This window comes from Ranitomeya imitator, chromosome 2 (assembly GCF_032444005.1).
Source record: "Ranitomeya imitator isolate aRanImi1 chromosome 2, aRanImi1.pri, whole genome shotgun sequence".
Taxonomy (NCBI): domain Eukaryota; kingdom Metazoa; phylum Chordata; class Amphibia; order Anura; family Dendrobatidae; genus Ranitomeya; species Ranitomeya imitator.
Window position 1 is genome coordinate 214,261,838 of NC_091283.1, and position 25,020 is coordinate 214,286,857.

The 25,020-nt window shown below is 43.5% G+C and overlaps 1 protein-coding gene across 2 annotated transcripts in view; it reads right to left on the reverse strand.

The window, feature by feature from the left end:
* The window catches only part of BRINP1 (BMP/retinoic acid inducible neural specific 1), a 374,091-nt gene that overhangs the window by 101,857 nt on the left and 247,214 nt on the right, over window positions 1–25,020 (reverse strand). For both annotated transcript variants that reach the window (XR_011318054.1, XM_069748560.1), the window contains exon 3: window positions 1,244–1,434. Coding sequence is in view for 1 of the 2 variants with exons in the window: in XM_069748560.1 (XP_069604661.1) it covers window positions 1,244–1,434 (191 nt within the window). In the remaining variant the exon portion in view is untranslated. The remainder of the gene's footprint in view (window positions 1–1,243; window positions 1,435–25,020) is intronic.

Sequence of the window (25,020 nt, forward strand, 5' to 3'; positions counted from 1 at the left end):
AACAATGATGGTGGGAGCTGTAAAATGTTTTATAAACCATCTAAATTAAAGGATAACTTAGACATACCATGGTTCATACACAGTTTGGAGAGTGTTTTTTTTGTGTGGTTGCCAACGAGTATCATATGTCTAACGATGTGAAGGAAAACATCTAAAAGAGGTGGTCTACTACCTTTTCATTGATGACCTATCCTAAGGAAAGATCATCAATGTCTGATCGGTCCAGGACCGACACATGGAACCCCCGCCGATCAGCTGTTACTGGTGTAAGCGGTGGCAAGCGCCGGCAGGAAGTGCTCACTTGTGTAGATGGCCGTCTTCTGATAGTGGCCGCCTAAGGGTACAGCACATCTGGCTCTTATTGATTTGAATAGGAGGCGAATGTGTAATATAAAGCCCCGGCCACTACCAACAGACGGTAAGATCCACAAGTGAGTACTCCCTGCCGGCATCCGCCACTGCCAACACAGATAACTGCTGGTCAGTGGGTGTTCCGGGTGTTAAACCCCCCGATCGATCAGACATTGATGACCTATCCTAAGGATACTTAACAAATAAAACTGCACTCTGTAGTGCATTGCCTTATAAATATGAAATATGAATTGCATTACTGTTGTAGATAATAGGAAAGAATAGAGACACTCAGAACACAATTTGACCAGTTCATGCATGCCCAGCAGCCAACAACAAGGCAATCTCCTGTTGCTGGGAACCTATCCTAATGTGAATCCTCTCCTAGGCTGAAGCCTGTATTTATATGGGTAGGTAGGATCCTGCTACAATTAGAACTGCCAAGGGCTGATGCGTAGTGTGCTCGGACAGAGAGCTTATATATAAGTAACAAAAGACTAACTGTCTCTTACAAAGAGAAAACTGGTGTGAACTAAGAGTTGCCATCTCTATACATAATTAACAAGTAAAGTATAGAAATGGCTACTCTTACTTTGCACCTGTACGCACCAGTTTTTCAATTTTGCAAAAGAAGGATACTACAGAACTATTATATAATGGAGAGTGCAATTATTTCTTAAGGCATTTAGTAAAGCTGCCCGATGAGCTATAAGAGCAACAACGACAATATTACAGCAGCTTTTATGCATCGGTGAGTTTGTTTTTCCTAACACTATAGTTCTGCCACCACACATGACTGAGCAGATTATACAATAATATATACAGATTAAATAACAGATGACTGATAGATATGAACACATTAGAAACAATATAGAGCTGTTAAGCTTTGTACCTCCAAGAGTGGCAGAGACTACAAGATGTGTCCCGTATTTCTTAATGATGGTCTCGATAATTTGTTGAGAACTTGGCCTCCGCCCCAGAAGTCTCAAACTTCTCTGGAATTCAGGCATCAAGGGCAAAATACTTTTAAGAGGTTCCTTACGATCCACGGCAACGTTTCTCACCTTCCAGCGGGCAAACTCCCTTTAAAGAAAGTACGTTAATATACGTGAATGAAATAAGAAGGTACATATTTTATGGTTTAAGCAGCATAAAATCTCATTAACAAAAAAGTCTCCTAAATTCATGAACGTTTCCTAACTCTTTCAGATCACTGCACTTATTTTAGTAATCATTCTGGAAATATTTCAGGTCTGACTTTATTATGTATGAAGCTTCTAGATACTGTATATACAGAAGCGTCAAAGGTTAAAGGAAAGATTTTCACTGTAAAATAACTTTTTTTGCCCTTTACTTTTATTTTACTCCGAGTTCAGACTGGCTTACCTGTAGAACTTCCATTATTCTAATTTCTGTGATACTGATCACTAAGAATAGGAATAGAAATAGTCCAAAAAATGTGACTCTACTTAACGAGGCAATGCCACAGCAGTATTGGCAGGTGGCCAATCCAGGTAGTAAAATGTTCCATTAATTAGTCATTTACCCTACTTTTGAGTCTTCCAGTGGGCCACCTGTATGGCTGGCAATGCTGCTATAAATTCGATTATCCAGTAGATAATGGTCCATGATACCTGGACCCTCCTTTTCAGATCCACATGCAGCTGCACTAGGCTCTATTTAGATCCAGTGTCAGAATGTAGCATGTGACAGAACACATATTCCTACTAGAAATGTATGAATGTCAAATGGTCTACATGGAGATGTACTGATTCCAACAGTTACAGCTGCCATAAGAATCTTACATTGGGTTACAAGCAATCTCATGGACTGCGATGTTTTAAATTCATCAGTAATGTTAGAAAAAGTCATTGTATAGCTCTAAAATAATGACATATGTGTGTTACCATTCACATTGTCATGAGATGGACAGGTCTCATTGATGGAATTGACAGTCTGCAATTATAAAGATTAAAGTGGTCGGCTGCTTTCTCTGAATACGTTCTGACCAGCAGTTCTACCCATACAATGGCTGCTGGTGGAGGAACATGTGATCAGACCTGTCTATATAATGGCTGCTGGTGAAGGAACATGTGACCAGACCTGTCTATGCAATGGTTGTTGATGGAGGAGCATGTGACTAGACCTGTCCATACAATGGCTGCTGGTGGAGAAGCAAGTAACCAGACCTGTCCACACAATGGCTGCTGGTGAAGGAGCATGTGACTAGACCTGTCCATACAATAGCTGCTGATGAAGGAACATGTGACCAGACCTGTCCATGCAATGGCTGTTGATGGAGGAGCATGTGACTAGACCTGTCCATACAATGGCTGCTGGTGGAGGAACATGTGACCAGACCTGTCTATACAATGGTTGCTGGTGGAGGAGCATGTGACCAGACCTGTCCATACAATGGCTATTGGTGGAGGAGCATGTGACCAGACCTGTCCATACAATGGCTGCTGGTGAAGGAGCATGTAACCAGATCTGTCCACACAATGGCTGCTGGTGAAGGAGCATGTAACCAGTCATGTCCACACAATGGCTGCTGGTGAAGGAACATGTGACCAGACCTGTCTATGCAATGGCTGTTGATGGAGGAGTATGTGACTAGACCTGTCCATACAATGGCTGCTGGTGGAGGAACATGTGACCAGACCTGTCTATGCAATGGTTGCTGGTGGAGGAGCATGTGACTAGACCTGTCCATACAATGGCTGCTGGTGGAGAAGCAAGTAACCAGACCTGTCCACACAATGGCTGCTGGTGAAGGAGCATGTGACTAGACCTGTCCATACAATAGCTGCTGATGAAGGAACATGTGACCAGACCTGTCCATGCAATGGCTGTTAATCGAGGAGCATGTGACTAGACCTGTCCATAAAATGGCTGCTGGTGGAGGAACATGTGACCAGACCTGTCTATACAATGGTTGCTGGTGGAGGAGCATGTGACCAGACCTGTCCATACAATGGCTATTGGTGGAGGAGCATGTGACCACACCTGTCCATACAATGGCTGCTGGTGAAGGAGCATGTAACCAGACCTGTCCACACAATGGCTGCTGGTGAAGGAGCATGTAACCAGTCATGTCCATACAATAGCTGCTGATGAAGGAACATGTGACCAGACCTGTCCATGCAATGGCTGTTGATGGAGGAGCATGTGACTAGACCTGTCCATACAATGGCAGCTGGTGGAGGAACATGTGACCAGACCTGTCTATGCAATGTCTGTTGATGGAGGAGCATGTGACTAGACCTGTCCATACAATGGCTGCTGGTGGAGGAACATGTGACCAGACCTGTCTATACAATGGTTGCTGGTGGAGGAGCATGTGACTAGACCTGTCCATACAATGGCTGCTGGTGAAGGAACATGTGACCAGACCTATCCATACAATGGCTGCTAGTGGAGGAACCTGTGACAAGACCTGTCCATACAATGGCTGCTGGTGGAGGAGCCTGTGACTAGACCTGTCCATACAATGGCTGCTGGTGGAGGAGCCTGTGACCAGACCTGTCCATACAATGGCTGCTGGTGAAGGAGCATGTAACCAGACCTGTCCACACAATGGCTGCTGGTGAAGGAGCATGTAACCAGTCCTGTCCATACAATAGCTGCTGATGATGGAACATGTGACCAGACCTGTCTATGCAATGACTGTTGTTGGAGGAGCATGTGACTAGACCTGTCCATACAATGGCTGCTGGTGGAGGAACATGTGACCCGACCAATGCATGAGCCTCATCTAACTGTAAAACATCTCACATTGTAAAGCTGCTTTTCTATTAGAGAAGGCTGATGGACAGGTCTGGGTCACATTCTCCTCCACCAGCCACCATTGTATGGACAGAAGTGTTAGTAAGTGTGGGACTAAAGCCATAACAGCAAGAGAAATTGGCAAACCAATTTAACTTTTATGGTGAAAGAGATGTAGCAATGTGCAGAACATTGAATCAAACTGATGGAATCACTGACAGAGGTAACATCATCCTGCTGTGACTGAGATGATGAGGGATGTGCTATATAATCTATACCATCCTCAGCTTTCTTCTAACTTATTAATTTATGAAAGGAAAAGGAGGAAAATAGTGACCTGTATTTGGTAATAGTAATGCCCGGACGTATGGTGCCAGTGGTGGTGGTGGTGCATCTGCTGCTGCTACTTGCAGTTCCAACATTCTTATTGCCTGATGCCGTTATATGGATTTTTCTTTTTTATTTTACCCTGTTCATTTCCATTGCTACCTTTTCCATCAACAAATCCATCAGTATTGTTAGAAAAAGTTTCAGTATAGCCCTAACCTAATTGACATATGTGTTATCATTCCCTTTGTCATGAGATGTATTCCCACACAGTCTGATGCTGTGATAATTGAACAGTGTCAGACTGTGTAGGGACACAGCCTGTTGACAAGAATGGTAACATTCAATTTTCAATTTATTCACACATTTTCAGGAGAAAATGTAATTCTAGAGAAGGCTTTTATTTTTGCAAGAACATAAATGAAACTGATAAAAATTTAATAATCAGGTAAAACCCGCTTTAAAGAAGCTCTCCTCCTCCCTTCAAATTGTTTATCCTCCTAATATATTGCAATCATATTATATATCACTGTGTACTTACAATTGCTCATTTTCTTTCTGCCCAGTTAATTCTTCTCTTTTCCATTAGGCCTATGACATCACATGAATAAAAACTGACAAGCTGAATCCTTCTAAGCTCTATGTAGAAAAAGGAAATCTCTTTTTCCCTGCATGAGTCATCCCCCTTTTCAACTCCTGACCCAGCTGCTACACTCTCTTCCCTGCCAGGGACTTTTGCAGTGAGTAGAATTGTTGTTCTAATGATGATTCATAAAGGAAAAAAGAGTTCTTGTTTCTAGAGATTAGAAGAATTCAGTCAGTCAGTTTTTAATCACTTGATGTCATAGCCCTAACAGAAAAGAGAAGAATGAAGTGGATAGAAAGGCAAAATCAGCAATTGTAAGTATACAGTGCCATATAATATAACAACTGAAAAATACTAAGAGGATAAACATTTTGATGGGGTGCATCTTTAAAAGTGATAGGGTCCTTCTTTCCATCTGGAGAAACAAAAAAGATTGAAAACTCCAAAAGTGACCATGAGAACCATAAATATGTGGAATGTTTTATGGCAAAAGCTGCTTACAGAAGGAACAATCAAAAGGTTCAGATAATTTTTAAGAACAAAAAAATCAATACTTATATAAATGTACAGAGTAGTTATCCTGAAAGATAACTTTGTCTGATTGCTAATCAAGAGTCAAAAATGTCCCTTTTAGAGTAGATCCCTACTCTAATCAGATCCCTTTTTCTTCAAAGTTACACTCCTCTGTGTATCAAGCCACAGAAAGCATAAAAAACACATAATAAAAGTGTTGCCAGACATGTCAATCTAGCATTCGATAATGCATAACTGGTCAAGGAAGGTTGAACTTGATGGACCTAGGTATATTTTCAATTATGTACAGTTTTTGGTGCACATTGCACAATTGTTGGCATACATCTGGCCAACATACCATCACTTTCACCTGACAGTTAGTGTTGAGCGATACCTTCCGATATTTGAAAGTATCGGTATCGGATGGGATCGGCCGATTTCCAAAAAATATCGGATATCGCCGATACCGATACCCGATACCAATGCAAGTCAATGGGACACAAATATCGGAATGTATCCTGGATGGTTCCCAGGGTCTGAAAGAGAGGAAACTCTCCTTCAGGCCCTGGGATCCATATTCATGTAAAAAATAAAGAATAAAAATACAAAATATGGATATACTCTCCCCTCCGACGAACCCTTGCTGTCACTGCTGCAAGCGTCTGCCTCCGTTCCTGAGAATGCAGAGAGTGAAGGGCCTTCGATGGCGTCGCGGTCAGCTGACCGGTCACCTGACCGCTCACGTGACCGCGACGTCATCGAAGGTCCTTCACTCTCTGCATTCTCAGGAACGGAGGCAGATGCTTGCAGCGGTGACAGCCAGGGTTCGTCGGAGGGGTGAGTATATCCATATTTTTTTTTTTTATTCTTTATTTTTTAGATGAATATGGATCCCAGGGCCTGAAGGAGAGTTTCCTCTCCTCCAGACCCTGGGAACCATACGCACCGCACACGCCGAAGATGACTGGGAACTTATAGGAACTTCCGATTTCCGATATCACAAAAATATCGAAACTCGGTATCGGAATTCCGATACAGCAAATATCGTCCGATACCCGATATTTGCAGTATCGGAATGCTCAACACTACTGACAATACAATTGTTAGCAAAAAAGGAATTATTTTTGTTTGTGTAAATGGCATGAAGTTGCATTTGTACAGGGCCAAAACTTGGGTGACCTTTTTCAAACAGCACAAGCAAGAGTAATGCCCATGGTGTGAACCTAGTCTAAACAGAAACATTGCCTTCAGATTTAAAACAGCATATTAGCATAAAATACGACTGAATGTTTTGAAATTCAAATTCATCAGCTTTGTTGAAATTTGCCAGGTGATATTTTTTGCAATGAATTTAATCTACTTCACGTCATCAATTTCCCCTGAAAATACATCTATCTGTTGTCATTCTCCTGATATGAAAGCTTTTATTATACATAGTTTACAGCTGGGTGCCAAGGAGACTGACCAATCCAGCATGGCCAAGAGTGCAAAGTAGCTACGATTCAGAAAAAAAAAAAAATTCATGATAGGACTCATGATACGTTGACATTGTGTCCTTTTTTGGCTCCCAAGTTCTTTCCATCACACAGTCATAATCATTATTTATCATCATCATGACAATCATCATCATCATCATCCCTGACTTGATTGACAGTTGTCTCAGAGTGAGAAACGTCCTCCTCGCTTCCTTGATTCCCTTCTGATTTTCACCTCGATACGATTCATGATACGTGGACATCATGTCCTTTTTTGGTTCCCAAGTTCTTTCCATCACACAGTCATTCATAATCATTATTTATCATCATCATGACCATCTCCATCATCATCCATGACTTGGCTGATAGTTGTCTCAGAGAGAGAAAAGTCCTGACCTCTTTGCTTCTCTTCTCATTTCCACCTCTAAATTTGCCCTGAAAAACACCTCACCACCAGATTTACTCTTACTACCACCTCATCTGCAACTACCACTGCACCTAATACTACAGCTACCAGCGTTACTAGTTCCTGCCACCACCAACACAACCAGACATTTTAAGCATGTCCTCAACTGCCTCCACCCAAGTCCAAATGCTAACTCTTGTCATCCAACGCATCAACTGGAAGAGGCTGGTGATAAACATCTTCCTAAGCATCCAAAGTGACCATGGGACTAGAGATCAGAAAACACAGATATGTCATTGACGGAATTGAAAGTCTTCAAATAAAAATATTACAGAGGTCACCTACTACCACTTGTTAGTGCAGATTTTCCCACAAACTGACCAGCACTTCTGTCCATACAATGGTCGCTGGTTGAGGAGAATGTGAGCAGCCAAATCGATCCACCTCCTCAAATTGTAAAGCAATTCATTTTAGAAAGCTTATTTTCTATTGTAGGAACTTATTGTCTGGTAACATGCTCCTCCACCACAAGCCATTGCATGGACAACAGTCCTCGTCTTACTGAAGACAAATATTACGAGGGAATTGAGTCCTAGGGGGGAAAAAAGCAGATGTTATTTTCATCAAGGGTGCAGAAATTAAACTCCTAACTTAAGTCTTCAGTTGATCAGGATATTCCCTCAATTCACAAAGGATATTGACTTTGGAGGTCCAGGTACCCAAACTATAAGTTATATATACAATCATGTGTTTGCCTAAGTGTATTATACATATAGAATGTATACATGATGGAATATATTTGAGTTGACTTCCAATCAAAATTTGCAAAACTCCCCCATGCCAAGTCACACATACTATCATTTGTGCTGTTTTTATTATTGCTTATTTTAAAACATTTCTGTTTACCATTTACAGTATGTCACAAAAGTGAGTACACCCCTCACATTTTTGTAAATATTTTATAATATCTTTTCATGGGACGGCACTGAATTTATGACACTTTGATACAATGTACAGTAGTCGGTGTACAGCAGTGCAAATTTCGTGTGACCTCTAAATAATTCAACACATAATCATTAATGACTAAATCGCTGGCAACAAAAGTGAGTACACCCCTAAGTGAAAATGGCCAAATTGTTTCCAATTAGCAATTTCCCCTCTCCGTTGTCATGTGACTCATTAGTGTTACAAGGTCGCAGGTGTGTTACATTTCTTTGTTTCTCACACTCTCTCATACCGGGCACTGGAAGTTCAACATGTGACTCCTCATGGCAAAGAACTTTCTGAGGATGTGAAAAAAAAATTGTTGCTCTACATAAAGATGTCCTAGGCTGTAAGGAAATCGCCATCACCCTGAAACTGAGCTGCAGCGTGGTGGTCAAGACCATACAATGGTTTAACATGACAGGTTTCCCTCAGAACAGGCCTCGCCATGGTCGATTAAAGAGGTATAGTGCATGTGCTCCGTGCCATATCCAAAGGTTGTCTTTTCAAAATATATGTATGAGTGCTTCTGGCATTGCTACAGAGGTTAAAAGCATGGGGGTTGGTATGTCACTGCTCAGGCCATGCGCTGCACACTGCATCAAATTGGTCTGCATGGCTGTCGCCTCTTCTAAAGATGATGCACAAAAAACCTGCAAAAACTTTTCTGAAGACAAGTAGACTAAGGACATGTATTACTGCAACCATGCCCTGTGGTCTGAAGAAAGGAAGATAAAATTATTTGATTCAGATGGTGTCAAATGTGTGTGAAGGCAACCAAGGGAGGAGTACAAAGACAAGTGTGTCTTGCCTACAGTCAAGCATAGTGGTGGGGATGTCATGGTTTGGGACTGCATGGATGATACCAGCTGTGGGAAGCTACAGTTAATTGAGGGAATCATGAATTCCAACATGTGCTGTGACATACTGGAGCAGGGCATGATCCCCTCAATTTGGAAACTGGGCCGCAGAGCAGTATTCCAACATGATAATGTCTCTAAACACACCTCCAAGACGAACACTGCCTTGCTAAAGAAACTGATATTAAAGGAGCTGGACTGGCCAAGCATGTCTCCAGACCAAAACCCTATAGAGCATCTGTGGGGCATCCTCAAATGGAAGGTGGAAAAGTGCAAGGTCTCAATATCCACCAGTTCTGTGATGTTGTCATGGAGAAGAGGAAGAGGATTCCAGTGGTGGCCTGTGAAGCTTTAGTGAATTTCATGCCCAAGAGAGTTGAAGCCGTGCTTGAAAATAACGGTGGCCATACTAAATATTGACACTTTGGGCAAAATTTGGCCATTTTCATTTAGGGGTCTATTCACTTTTGTTGCCAGCGGTTTAGACATTAATGGCTGTGTGTACACTGACTAATTTACATTGTATCAAAGTGTCAGATCTTCAGTGTTGTCCCATGTAAAAATATTAAAAAAAATTACAAAAATGTGAGGGATGTACTCACTTTTGTGATATATTGTATGTTCATTTCTATGTATCACTCTCAATGGTCGCAGAAAGAGAAGAGAGAATATATGAGAGAGGAATTAAATTGTACCTGAATATAACAAAAATCCACATTTGCCAAAGGGAAAAATATCTGTAGTTCGTTTCTGAGAGGATTCAGCAAAATGGCAGCTGCTAGCCACCATTTTTCTGAACCGTGAACAACCTTTATACATTTACAAAATGTAAAAAATCATTATACTCACCTTAACACTCACCTCTCCGACACCTTCATTCCTAACCATCAACCATGAGGTTCCTCATCGCATCTTCTGATCACCTTCATGAGCACTGAAATCCCCAGCCATCTCATGCTGGGTTGGGACTTCAGGCTCTGATGAGGGTTCTGCACATGCATGAATAAGGTCAAGACACCATAACATCACGACGTTCCTCATGATCTTTTGCGAGCTTGCACAGAACCTTCTTGGGCCTCATCAGAGCCAGAAGTCCTGATCAAGTGAGAGTAGTCCAGGTATTTCTGCAATCAGAAGATGCAATGAGGTGTGGATGGATGACAGTAAGGAGCACCGAGGCCAGAGGAGTGGGCGGTAATTAAGTAATTGTACAGATTTCTTTTTTTCATTTTTACCTATTTTTTTATTGTTATTTTATGGGATATGGATAAGGCACATTACATTTATGAAAAATAACATCTCTGTGAATCGAATTTCCTGGGAAAATCTGCATGAACAAGTGATTTCAAATATTGTCTGATCCGCTAATTTCTAATTAGTATTTCTGAAATCATGTGAAAATTAGCAAAGGACTGAAACTATGCCTTTATAATAGAATATGTCCAATGGCCAAGGAAGACGTCTACATATTGGAAATATACAACAGTAGTTGCCTAGTTTCTCTGGAGTACAAAAAATACTGCCCAGCAACAGACAGTGAGCAGGGTAAGACATAGTTAGGTGTTGGGGCTAGCCCAGAGAGGGTGGGATTATGTAGCAGGATCAGAGAGGACTTCCTGGTAGTTACTCAGATAGGGCCTAGCTTGCAGCTAAAGCAGACGTTTGCTCTGAGTGCTCAGCAAAGCCACATGCATTAGGTGTTCTGTGGCCAGATAGGAGATTGGTACAGAGACAGCATGATCCTGAGGAACTGACCGTGCCAGAGAAAGTTACAGAAACGCAGAAATAATGACAGTGCCAGCTCAGAGGACTGACAAGGGAGCAAGGCCCCAAGTAGCTTACAGCTCTTAAAGGTAATGTGTAACGAGCTGGGTGATGGAACCACTGTGCCAAAGCCCAAGGAAGACCTGGAGGGGCATGACTAGGAGCATCACCCAATCTGACCATGGACATACAGCAGTTAACAACACCACGGTCCGTGGAGAGACAAGGGAGGAGATCCAGGTGCTACTCCAGGACTGACCTTAAGTAGATGGCAGCTGACCCCTAGGAACGGATAGCTGGGATGGCTCGGAGGAATGCCCAACAGATGCAGGCAGGCAGAGAAGATGACAGGAACCGCAGGTGCAGACAGGACAGTCTGACGGAGAGATGACCACTGGTGGGTGCACTTGGCCCAGCTGCCATTGAGGAAATAAGCACAGTGCCTGGAGACCTGCTAGGAGTGCACGCACCCCGGGCAGCAGCAGACCCGGAAGGAGCAGGACGGGAGACTCGGTGGTGAGTATACTGATGGCTCTGCAGGTAGAGAGGAACTGCAGATAGAGATGTAGGCCCTACATAATGGGCCAGGATGGAATAAAAAGTGAGTGTCCCAGGCAGGAGTTCTCTAAGCGTCAGAAGGCTTGAACCTGAGCCCGGCCATACTGGCAAACCCTTCCCTATATGAGGAGATTCAGACATGGAACCGCGGGAAGAGGAAATGAGTTTCACGGAAAGTACTGTGTTGCTAGGCTGGCTGGTGGTGAAGGAAATCAGGCAGGTGGAGGCAGGAATGTGTGAGGCAGTGGAAATAATGAGACGGTGTATTGAGATGCTCTCTATTAATGAAGAAACGTAAGAGAAGTTGTGTAGCCGCTATCCCGTGTATATAGTTGTCACGCAGTGGCTGTTTAGTAGAACTTTGTTAAGAACTGGTGGTCTCCTTTCATTAGCTGATTAACATCTGGTCCTGGCAAACCAGCGTCATTGGTTACATCCGGCTGCACGAGCATAGCATCCTCACAGCCCACATCCACACACCAGGCCAGGACTCCCACCTTCATGCAACGTTCCAGGGTGAAACAGATGAGTACCTGGCCCATCACTACAGCCCTTTGCCATGTTGCACACTCACAATGTTCAGGGGTAAGGGTGCTGGGTGCACCAGAAACACTTTGGTGTTCTTATCTATGGACTAATGATGTATGGCATAGTGACATAACGCTAAAGGTACCGTCACACTAAGCGAAGCTGCAGCGATACCAACAACGATGTCGATCGCTGCAGCGTCGCTGTTTGGTCGCTGGAGAGCTGTCACACAGACAGCTCTCCAGCGACCAACGATGCCGGTAACCATGGTAAACATTGGGTTACTAAGCGCAGGGCCGCGCTTAGTAACCCGATGTTTACCCTGGTTACCATCGTAAAAGTAAAAAAAACAAACACTACATACTTACCTTCCGCTGTCTGTCCCCGGCGCTGTGCTTTCCTACACTGACTGTGAGCACAGCGGCCGGAAAGCAGAGCGGTGACGTCACCGCTGTGCTTTCCGGCTGGCCGGCGCTCACAGCCAGTGCAGAGAAGCACAGCGGGGGACAGACAGCGGAATGTAAGTATGTAGTGTTTTTTTTTTTTTACTTTTACGCTGGTAACCAGAGTAAACATCGGGTTACTAAGCGCGGCCCTGCGCTTAGTAACCCGATGTTTACCCTGGTTACCAGTGAAGACATCGCTGAATCGGCGTCACACACGTCGATTCAGCGATGTCTGCAGGAGGTCCAGCGACAAAATAAAGTGCTGGACTTTCTGCAGCGACCAATGACATCACAGCAGGATCCTGATTGCTGCTGCATGTCAAACTGAACGATATCGCTAGCCAGGACCCTGCAACGTCACGGATCGCTAGCGATATCGTTCAGTGTGACCAACCTCTCCAGAAGGTGTCTGCAGGCTGTGACTCACTGCATGCTATCTTATCAAAGATTAAATATTTTAATACAGAAAGCAAAGAATGGAGCATTTAGCACTAATTAAGGTTCATATGTTTATTATGCCATTAATCAATCCCAAATTAACCCCCTAGATATTGATTGGCTGTTCATGTCACTACGCAGAGACAAGTAAATGGCTCGATCCTGCCTTTTATCTGCATTGTCACTTGACTGTTGCACTTCTTGCCACTTTTGTCGTGTTTTGTATGGTGTGATTACATGTTTCCATGGTAACCTTTCTTATTACCATTGAAGAACAAAAGCAGCATGCTATCTGTGGAGGCTGCGGTAATCTTCCTGTGGACTTGTGACAAGTTAATCCTTTTTTTCTCCTTATGCAAATTCACCTATACTGTTTTTCTGATATTTTTGCCATTCTCACATGTTCTTAATTTTTTTTTAGTTTATATACTTATAGTCAAACAAATGCTCTAAGACTTAGGCTCTTAGCATGGGTTTATCGGAAAAGTTCATGTTTTGAAAATGTATTTTCGATTTGAAGAGGTTGTCCGACACTTGAATACAAGACATACAAGTCTCCCATACTCTCCCTTTAGTCCCCTGTGGGTCCAGATGTCTATGCCAGCTCCGAAAGCAATGTCTACTCAATTCCAAAGGACGGCTGCAGTCTGTGGTTGGCTGCAACAGTCAGATGACTAGAGGAGCAGATGATGTGTTCTTCTAGTCATCTGATTGCTGAAGCCAATCACAGGCTGCCCTGATAACTTCCGAATGGAGTAGACACCACTTTCGGGACCGTCACAGACCTCCACAGCCAACTGCATCGGATCCACCGAGGTGCTGAATGGTGAGTATGTCTCCATTTATTATATTTGAGCCATTTTTGAAAATTTAGTCAAGTCTTGGACAAATCTATTCAATGTATTTTTAAATATTGTTATATTATGTTGCATTATATAAAATATGCCAAACAGACGGAAAAGTCAACGGCCACTTCATTTTCACTGATTTCCTTTCATTCTCAAATATATAAAGTATAGTAATTAGCAAGCAAAGGTTATGACTTTATTCCATCTAAGGGCTCATTCAGACGTCCATTTTTCACGTACATGTTCTATCACTGTTTATCAAGGATAGACCACATTCCTATTGGAATCTCTGGAGCTGTTCACATGTCCGTGCTTTTTTGCAGACTGAGTGATGTAAAAAAAATCAAAGAGATCAGTCCATTTTTTATCCAATACTATGATCAATATTACTCATAGAAGTCCATGAGACTGTGAAAAATCAATGACAGCATAGATTGCCATCTTGTGTTGTCCATTTTTTATCATTATAATGGGTGGAGAAGCGGTTTCAAGCTTTAATTTTCTTTTCGGCATATGAAAAAAAAATAGAGGAATCACTGATGGTAAAAACTGAAAATTGATCAAATTAATGAAAAATGGTCCTTACTTTACGTGTGAGAAAATCAGAGATGTATGAATGAGGCCTTAAAGAGGGAATCTGTGGTAGGATCAACCCTCTTAAGTTGTCTGTATAAACATGTAGGTCAAAGGAATCTGAAAAAAATGAAACCTTGATCTCTGCAATCTGATGTCTTATTCCAGAGAAATCCATGTTTTTCTTAAGATGTAAATGAGAAGTTAAGATCTTTGGGCCGGACATAGATCTCTCCAAGATGTAGAGCTCATTTTAAATGAAAGGAGGCGTTACCAGTGTGAGGCATGTAGATGCGGAGAGCAGACTATCAGTCATTACATGTCTCACACTGATAACACTTCCTTTCAGATAAAATAAGCTCTGGAGACAGATTTTCAGCAAGATCTATGTCCGACCCATAGATCTTAACAGCTCCGTTACATCTTAATAAAAATAATACATTTCTCTAAAATAAGACATTAGATTACAGATATCAAGGTATCATTTCATTCAACTTTCTATGACTTGCCTGCTCATATAGACTGATTAGGAAAGTTGTTCCTGCAGACAGATTCCTTTTAATAATTTATCTTATTAATTGGCCATTGTAAAGTAATTTAACCCCTTAGTGATGAGGCCAATTTTTTTAAAATCTGACCAGTGTCGCGTCATTTTATGTGGTAGTAACTGTGGAATGTTTCAATATATCCCAGTGATTTTTAGATTCTTTCGTGACACATTATATTGTATGACAATGGTAAACTTAAGTCGATATGTTTTGTGTTTATTTATAAAAAATATCAGAAAATTTACAGAAATTTCTAAATATTTGCAACTTTGAATGATTATCCCTTTAATCCAGATAGTCATGCCACACAAAAACATTAATAAATAACATTTCCCTCATGTCTGCTTTACATCAGCACCATTTGTAAAATTTTATTTTAATTTCTTTTGCATTTTAGAAGGTTTAAAAATGTTGCAGTAATTTTTCATTTCTCCAAGGAAATTTACGAAATGTATTTTTTAGGGAACTATTTAGTTTTTAAGTGACTTTGGGGAACCTGTATACACTGCTCAAAAAACTAAAAGGAACACTAAAATCCCACATCCTAGATATCACTGAATGAAAGATTCCAGTTGTAAATCTTTATTCATTACATAGTGGAATGTGTTGAGAACAATAAAACCTGAAAATGATCAACGTAAATCACAACTAATATCCCACAGAGGTCTGGAGTTGGAATGATGCTCAAAATCAAAGTGGAAAATGAAGTTACAGGCTGATCCAACTTCAGTGGAAATGCCTCAAGATAAGGTATGATGCTCACTAGTGTGTGTGACCTCCATGAGCCTGTATGATATCCCTTCAATGCCTGGGCATGCTCCTGATGAGGCGGCGGATGGTCTCCTGAGGGATCGCCACCCAGACCTGGACTAAAGCATCCGCCAACTCCTGGACAGTCTGTGGTGCAACGTGACGTTGGTGGATGGTGCAAGACATGATGTCCCAGATATGTTCAATCGGATTCAGGTATGGGGAACGGGTGGGTCAGTCCATAGCTTCAATGCCTTCATCTTGCAGGAACTGCCGACACACTCCAGCCACATGAGGTCTGGCATTGTCCTGCATTAGGAGGAACCCAGGGCCAACCACACCAGCATATGGTCTCACAAAGGGTCTGAGGATCTCATCTTGGTACCTAATGGAAGTCAGGCTACCTCTGGCGAGTACATGGAGGGCTGTGCGGCCCTACAAAGAAATGCCACCCCACACCATTACTGACCTACTGCCATACCGATCATGCTGAAGGGTGTTGTAGGCAGCAGATCGCTCTCCACAGCATCTCCAGACTATGTCATGTCTATCATATGTGCTCAGTGTGAACCTGCTTTCATCTGTGAAGAGCACAGGGCACCAGTGGTGAATTTGCCAATCCTGGTGTTCTGTGGCAAAAGCCAAGCATCCTGCACGGTGTTGGGCTGTGAGCATAACCCCCATCTGTGTAAGTCAGGCACTCAGGCCATCCTCATGGAGTCGGTTTTTAACCGTTTGTGCAAACACATGCACACATTTGTAGCCTGCTGGAGGTCATTTTGCAGGGCTTTGGCAGTGCTCCTCCTGTTCCTCCTTGCACAATGGCTGAGGTAGTTGCCTTGGGTTGTTGTCCCACAATGCTGGGTTGTTGCCCTCCTACGGCTCCCTCCACGACTCCTGGTGTACTGGCCTGTCTCCTGGTAGGGCCTCCAGCCTCTGGACAATACGCTGACAGACACAGCAAACCTTCTTGCAATAGCTCTCATTGATGTGCCATCCTGGATGAGCTGCACTACCTGAGCCACTTGTGTGGGTTGTAGAGTGCATCTCATGCTACCACAAGTGTGAAAGCACAACCAACATTCAAAAGTGACCAAAACATCAGCCAGAAAGCATTGGTACTGAGATGTGGTCTGTGGTCCCCACCTGCAGAACTACTTCTTTATTGAGTGTGTCTTGATAATTGCCAATAATTTCCATCTATTGTCTATTCCATTTGCAAAACAGCATGTGAAATTGATTGTCAATCAGTGTTGCTTCCTAAGTGGACAGTTTGATTTAACAGAAGTTTGATATACTTTGAGTTATGCTTTGTTGTTTAAGTGTTCCCTTAATTTTTTTGAGCAGTCTATATTGGAAAAAGCCCAAAAGTGATACCATTTAAAAAAACAGCATCAGTCAACATATTCAAAACTGCTTTCAGGTAGTTTATTAAACCTTCAGGTGCTTTTCAAGAATTAATGCAAAGTAGAATGAAAAAAATATTTTTATCACCTAAAAGTTGCTAACTTCTGAACAGGTCACTATATCTGGCAGACTCCAGGGTCTTCATTTGGCCATGGATTGTCATGGAAAACATCAGGACCACAAAATCATAATTTCAGGGTACTGTTGTGGTTAAAAAGGAAGCTCCTGCACTCTGGCAAACATGTAGGTGCTGTACTTACTATTGACAGCAGCATCTAAGAGGTTAAATGGCCATGATTGGTGCTAACATTGATTTTGATGCAGCAAGTTGTCAGCTATAGTGTACAGCCGACAGCTGCTGCATTGTCACCTGTATGGGGATGCTAGTCTCTTATATCTTAGGCCAGTAAAAAGACGTATTGGAGGTCTTTAACCCCTTAATCCCATATGACGTACTATCTGGTTGAGGTGACCTGGGACTTAATTACCAGTGATGGGATAGTACGTCATATGCAATCGGCCACGCTCACGGGGGGAGCGCGTCCGATCGCGGCCGGGTGTCAGCTGACTATCGGTCCGCTGCACCCTGCTTGTGCATTTGTATTGAGGCCTATTTAGACAGGTAAGCATCTTTGCCTGTTTTTGGTGTTTTTTCTTGAATGTGTCCTTTTTTGGTGTTTTTCATGTTAGAGTAGGACTGGCAATACGTAAGGACCCTTGGCGTGGGTTGCCAGCTTCCATATTATGGCCCTAATATCAACTAATACCTTACATATATTTACCGTATATACTCAAGTATAAGCCGAGATTTTCAGCCCATTTTTTTGGGCTGAAAGTCCCCCTCTCGGCTTATACTCGAGTCATATACCCGGGTGTCAGCAGGGGAGGGGGAGCGGGGGCTGTGTAATCATACTTACCTGCTCCCAGCGCGGTCCCTGCAGTCCCTGGCTTCCCCGGCGCTGCAGATTCTTCCTGTACTGAGCTGTCACATGGCACCGCTCATTACAGAAATGAATAGGCAGCTCCACCCCCATAGGGGAGGAGCCGCATATTCATTGCTGTAAATGATCGGTGCCATGTGACCGCTCAATTACAGGAAGAAGCTGCAGCGCCGGAGAAGCCAGGGACTGCAGGGACCGCGCCGCAGCAGGTAAGTGGAGCGCAGCGCTATAATTACCTGCTCCTCGCTCCGGCTCCGTCTGCAGTGTCCTCTAGCAGTGACGCTCAGGTTAGAGGGCGCTGTGACGTAGTCAGTGCGCGCCCTCTGCTGAGCGTCAGTGCTGGAGACAGAGCCGCAGAGGAGCAGGTAATTATTGAAAGCGCCGGCGTCCTGAGAAGAGAGGTGAGTATGTGATTTTTTTTTTTTTTTATGGCAGCACCAGCAGCATTCTAAGGAGCACCTATGGGGCCATAAAGGTGCAGAGCATATAAGGGGCACAGCATTCTAAGGAGCACCTATGGGGCCATAAAGGTGCAGAGCATATAAGGGGCACAGCATTATAAGGAGCACCTATGGGGCCATAAAGGTGCAGAGCATATATGGGGCACAGCATTATAAGGAGCACCTATGGGGCCATAAAGGTGCAGAGCATATATGGGGCACAGCATTATAAGGAGCACCTATGGGGCCATAAAGGTGCAGAGCATATATGGGGCACAGCATTATAAGGAGCACCTATGGGGCCATAAAGGTGCAGAGCATAAATGGGGCACAGCATTATAAGGAGCACCTATGGGGCCATAAAGGTGCAGAGCATATATGGGGCACAGCATTATAAGGAGCATCTATGGGGCCATAATCAAAGGTGCAGAGCATTCTATATAGCACAGTTGTATATGGAGCATCTATGGGGCAATAATGAACGGTATGGAGCATCTATTTTTATTTTTGAAATTCACCGGTAAATGCTGCATTTTCTACCCTAGGCTTATACTCGAGTCAATAAGTTTTCCCAGTTTTTTGTGGCAAAATTAGCGGGGTCGGCTTATACTCGGGTCGGCTTATACTCGAGTATATACGGTATATGTTTTTTTTGCACGTATATTTTTTGCAGGGTGCAGCTGGGCCCAAATTGTTCTGTACACTGTGGCCTCTGTTCACACGGGATGCATTTTAGCACTGGGCAGCCCGCCATAGGGCGTTATTAATAGGCTGTAGCCAGATGCTTTGTATTCCTTGTGTGAACACGCCACATACAGAGTATTTTATCTTAGTGCATTGGTGTACCACACGGCCAAACCCTTATTGAAGGCTGGCTGTTTCATTAGGTATTGCACCTGTGCACTTGCTATTTTGTTTGGGTCCGCTGCACACTGCTTGTGCATTTGTATTGAGGCCTATTTAGACAGGTAAGCATCTTTGCCTGTTTTTGGTGTTTTTTCCTAAGTGGACAGTTTGATTTAATAGAAGTTTTATATACTTTGAGTTATATTTTGTTGTTTAAGTGTTCCCTTAATTTTTTTGAGCAGTCTATATTGGAAAAAGCCCAAAAGTGATACCATTTAAAAAACAGCATCAGTCAACATATTCAAAACTGCTTTCAGGTAGTGTTAGGGCTAGTGGAACGCACCAAATAATAAGACTGATAGTGTACGGTGCGTTCGTAGCCCGGGGTCCACCGTGCAGAGATGGAACCTGCTGCTGAGTAATGATGGACTATATGGCGGTACTCATAAGTATACTCGCGTGGGTTAAACTTCACCCAACGTGAAGGAAGTGATCCTGTTGCGTCACAGGATCGCGGTACCACACATAGAAGGCGAGCAAGCAGTCAGCGAACTTAACCCCAACTAGGATTGAAGTCCGATTAGACCACTTGCTGACACAACACCGCAACAGGGTGTGTTAGGCAACTCTTATAATAAGAGCACCGAAGTGCGAACTGTGCCGTGCTGGCAGGCACCACTAAGCACCCAGACGTGGGTCAGGAAGCGCACTACTGGCGCGTGGCGCCGCACTGGCGGTCACAGCAATAGACGCTGATACGTGTGTGACACGTTGAGTGATTTGTCGGGCGCTAGATAGCAGCCATACTCCATACGCGAACAGTCATACAATAGGGTAGGGGTATTTAATGAACGACTTGCACTCACAACAAACACACGTATTCAATTGTACACTAGCGCATGGCCGTGCGGTCATGCGCAGTTTATATAATTGCAGGACAGGAAGTGGCCACAGAAACTTTGCCCTTCCAAGACCTGCCAAGAGGACCAATGGAATGCGCTGCAGAGCCAGAGCACATGACCCTCGATCTCCAACGGGAGATCTTGCTCTGGGCATGCTCAGTGTGCGCAAACAAGGACTTAGTCCCAGGGAAGTCCGCTCGCCGCTGACCAGCACTGACTTTAATGGCAGGAGCTGAAGAAGCAGCAGTAACTCTCTGTACAGAGTGAGAGCGAGCAAGACACTGGGAGCGACGTCCCTGCTGAGCAGACTCCACTGCGGCTGGAGGAGAATGGGAGAGCGCAGCGGAGACGGATCGAGATTCCCCCTGTGCAGCAGAGGAAACTCGACTCCTAACAGGTAGTTTATTAAACCTTCAGGTGCTTTTCAAGAATTAATGCAAAGTAGAATGAAAAAAATATTTTTATCACCTAAAAGTTGCTAACTTCTGAACAGGTCACTATATCTGGCAGACTCCAAGGTCTTCATTTGGCCATGGATTGTCATGGAAAACATCAGGACCACAAAATCATAATTTCAGGGTACTGTTGTGGTTAAAAAGGAAGCTCCTGCACTCTGGCAAACATGTAGGTGCTGTAATTACTATTGACAGCAGCATCTAAGGGGTTAAATGGCCATGGTTGGTGCTAACATTGATTTTGATGCAGCAAGTTGTCAGCTATAGTGTACAGCCGACAGCTGCTGGATTGTCACCTGTATGGGGATACTAGTCTCTTATATCTTAGGCCAGTAAAAAGACGTATTGGTGGTCTTTAACCCCTTAATCCCATATGACGTACTATCTGGTCGAGGTGACCTGGGACTTAATTACCAGTGATGGGATAGTACGTCATATGCAATCGGCCGCGCTCACGGGGGGAGCGCGTCCGATCGCGGCCGGGTGTCAGCTGACTATCGGCCAATAAGATGCGGCGTCTTTGTTGCCTCCCACATGTGACCGGGGCTCTCCCCCCGCCCACACGCTGGGATGCCTGACGCCGTTCCCTGGCACAGGACCTGCCGATTGACCAGCGCATGCGCCGCTTTTGCCACATCTTATTGGCCGATTCACAGCATGTGATATGTCACGTGCCCTAAACCCGGCCCATATTAAGGTCCTTTTCGGCATGACAGACCACTTCCCCTTGAGAAAGCGGTAATTACAAAAGCGAAACGCGCATCGGGGGTCTTTTGCTTGATCCTGGTTCCAGTCCGGTGTGCTCCTCTGCCCTCTATTCTTGCGGTAACCGTCGCATTATATGTGCCTACTATTGGAGACTCTGTGTCATCTTATTGCATTAACTATTACGGCTATGTTCACTACCAGTTAGCTGATTGTATCAGACTGGTTTACATCTTGGGCACTGTACACCGGTGGATACCTGATTCCTTTAACCATCCTTATGCACTCTTACTTATGCTCTTGTAATATAATATTGTTGTACTTTTGATACGTGTTTATGATCACTTTGTATATTTAATAAATTTATATACCCGTTATACTCCTTTTTTCTCCTTGTCTCTACTCTACGTTAATGTGTCCAATAGTCTTTAGTAAGCGGTCAGCTTCTCATGGGGACTGCTGGAGATAGTCAAGCACTGCATTTGGCTGGTTTTTGGCACTCCCAGAAGAATGAATGGATCGACATTGTGTTTGATCGACTACTGCTCAATTTCAATCGGGGCTCTTCAGATTCAGATCGGTGGGGGTCCCAGTGGTTGTATCCTCAACAATCAAGAATTTATACACTTGATTTGCATGTCAAAAAAATGAGGCATATTATATGTTAGGGGTCGAGTTCCCGCCTCTGCACAGGGGGAATCACGGGCCATCTCCGCTGCGGTCTCCCATCATTCTTCTCCTGCCGCAGTGGAGCCTGCTCAGTGGAGACGTCAGTCCCAGTGTCTCACTCAGTCTGACTCTGTACAAAGAGTTACTGCTGCTTTTCCTGCTTCTGCCATTGAAGCCAGTGCTGGGCAGCGGCGAGCAGACGCTTCTGGGACTAAGTCCTGCTTTTCTCGTTCTGAGCATGCCCAGAGTAAGATCTCTCAGTGGAGATCGAGGGTCACATGTTCAGATACTGCAGCTAAAGCCATTGGTCCTTCAGGAAGGTCCTGTAGGTGCTCAGGCTCTGTGGCAGCCTCTCATTGGTCCTTCTAGGAAGGTCCTGTACGTGCTGCAACTATTTAAGGCTCGCATGACCGCACGGCCATGCGCTTGTATCTTTCTATGTTATGTGCTTTGCGCCAGTGTGGTCATGTAAGTTTGTGGTCAGGGACCCGGCTAACATAAGCCCCAAGAATGCTGGCACCTCCGGCAAGGAGATTGTGTGTGTATGTATTCAGGGACCTGGCTGAAATAAGCCCCTAGAATGCTGGCACCTCCGGCGAGGAGTTTTGTGTGCATGCATGACCACTGACTGCTCTCAGTTGGGTAGTTAGCCTGTGCCTCTGTGAAGTCTAACAGGGCGCAGTGCTTTGATTTCATGGCTACTCTGTGAAATAACAGAGTTAGTTCATACCGCCATATAGTTCTGCCGTTTGCTAGCAGCAGGTCCTCCTGCACGGTGGACCCCAGGCTGCGAACACATCGATTACAATAAAACATCTATATTTACTCGGTGCGTTCCGTTAGCCCTAACATTATATCCTCTAATATCTCTCCCATCTCCCCCTTGAACAGGAACACTGGGTTTAATTGAGCATGCCTGTGTTCTCTATGAGATGACAGCTGCCAGATTCCACTGGCAGCAGCTGATCTTCAGTAGCATTTAGGAGTCTTCATCTGAATGAGGAGCCTGTTACAGAGATCGCAGGATGTAGATAAGTTGCCATGTCAGTTGGGGGCATACTGAAAGCCCCTGTTGAACTATATTGGGTTACTAATGAAGCCAAGCCAAAAGCTAGGCTTCATAGAAGATCATTATTTTCCTATATGTTGCAATACCAAAACCGTCTAGTTCACATCTCCTTGAGAGATTGACTAAACAAGTGAAAATAAATTGAAAAATATTTTAAAAATATTAAAAAGTAAAGAATACATAACTATTTTCTCAATTCAAAAATAAAGCTATGGAAATTGGCTCAGACAGGGAAAGGTTAAATGAGAATAGCTCAAAACTGAGTTTTTTGTGGAAAAAGCTGGAGGTGTGGGCTATTGTTTAGTAGATTAAAATAATTTTCTGTCTAGTGTGCTCAGAAAGCAATTAGTCAAGATCAAAAGAATTTCTCAACCACTGGATGTTACATTAAAGTAATTTAAATGTCTATTCCATTATTCATAACTATAATCTTTAAAACTGTGTCACTTTAAAAAAAGTTATTGTACCATAAAGGTTGCTGAGGTCTAAAATAATAAACTCAACAGTTACTCATTCTAACCTAATCCAACACTGCCTCTACACTTCTGCTCTTGTCTTTGTTGATAAGTTTTAACGTTGGTGTCATTTCTGCACTGCTTTTAATAGCTGCAACCAATCACTAGCTGCAGCAATAAAGACCTCCCTGGCAGCTGAGCCCCGCAATTGGCTGTAGCTCTTAAGAGCATTGTAGGCATAATGTCACTGGAGCAGCGGATCAACAAAGACTGGAGTAGCAGGGAAGAAGTAGTGCTGTACCTGGCAAGGATGAGAAACTAATGAATTGATAGAACTTTGAAGACCTGCGGAGAGTAGCACGGGACCAGAAGAGGGTAAGTAACAGCTACATTTATTGTTTTAGTGTTTTAGACTTCTGCACTTAATTGGCATTATACATTTTTCATATTTGATTATTGCATGGTATATAAAAGTTCAAAATGAAATATTTGCACTGTGACTACTATTTTCACTGACTCATTGAAAATTGAAATTCAGAAAAAAAATTAATTGTATCAAAATATTCAAAAAGTGAAGTCGAACTTCTTTCTTAAATTTAATTCTTCATTGTTTGATTAAATATAGGAATCTTTCGACTCTTTTCAGTTTCTGACTTCCTATAAACAGGATGAGAGCATCACCTGTCAAATGTTCCTTATAGCTCTCAGATATACCTTCTTCTCCCTTGGTATGATCTCCCATGCATGCTCACAACTACTGTTTATATAAGTGTTAAGTACAGAATCAATGTATTTCCATGAGATTTAGTTTCATACTATAATGACACGTTGTTAGGACTGGCGGAACGCACCAAATTTAAGATGTAAAGGTATTAGGTGCGTTCGCAGTCCGAGGTCCACCGTGCAGGTGAAAACCCTGCTGCTAGTAGAGACGGACGATATGGCGGTACAATGTGAATTCACACATGGGTTAACTTCACCCTGTGTGAAGGAAGCGAACCCTGTTGCGTCACAGGGCCACGGTACCGCACCAAGAGCGCAAGCAAGGAGTTTCAGAACTCAATCCCAAGACTCAGGATTTGAGTTCAAAAAGACCTCCTGCGCTCGACACCGCTACTGGGGTGTCAGAGAGACAGAAATAATATTATATAAGAAGCACGAGAGTGCGTGCGGTGCCGCACTGGCGAACGCCACTAACCACCCAGGCTTGGGTCAGGAAAGCGCAGAGAAAGCGCACGGCGCCGCACTGGTGGTCACAGCAATTAGAGGCTGTAATGTGTGTAACGTGCTGATGGCTAAGTTGGGCTCTAAATAGCATCATACACCTTCCGCGAGCAGTCATACAATAGGGAGGGGATTTTAAAGAACGACTTTCACTCCCAACACACACACGTTTACAAAAGTCAATACT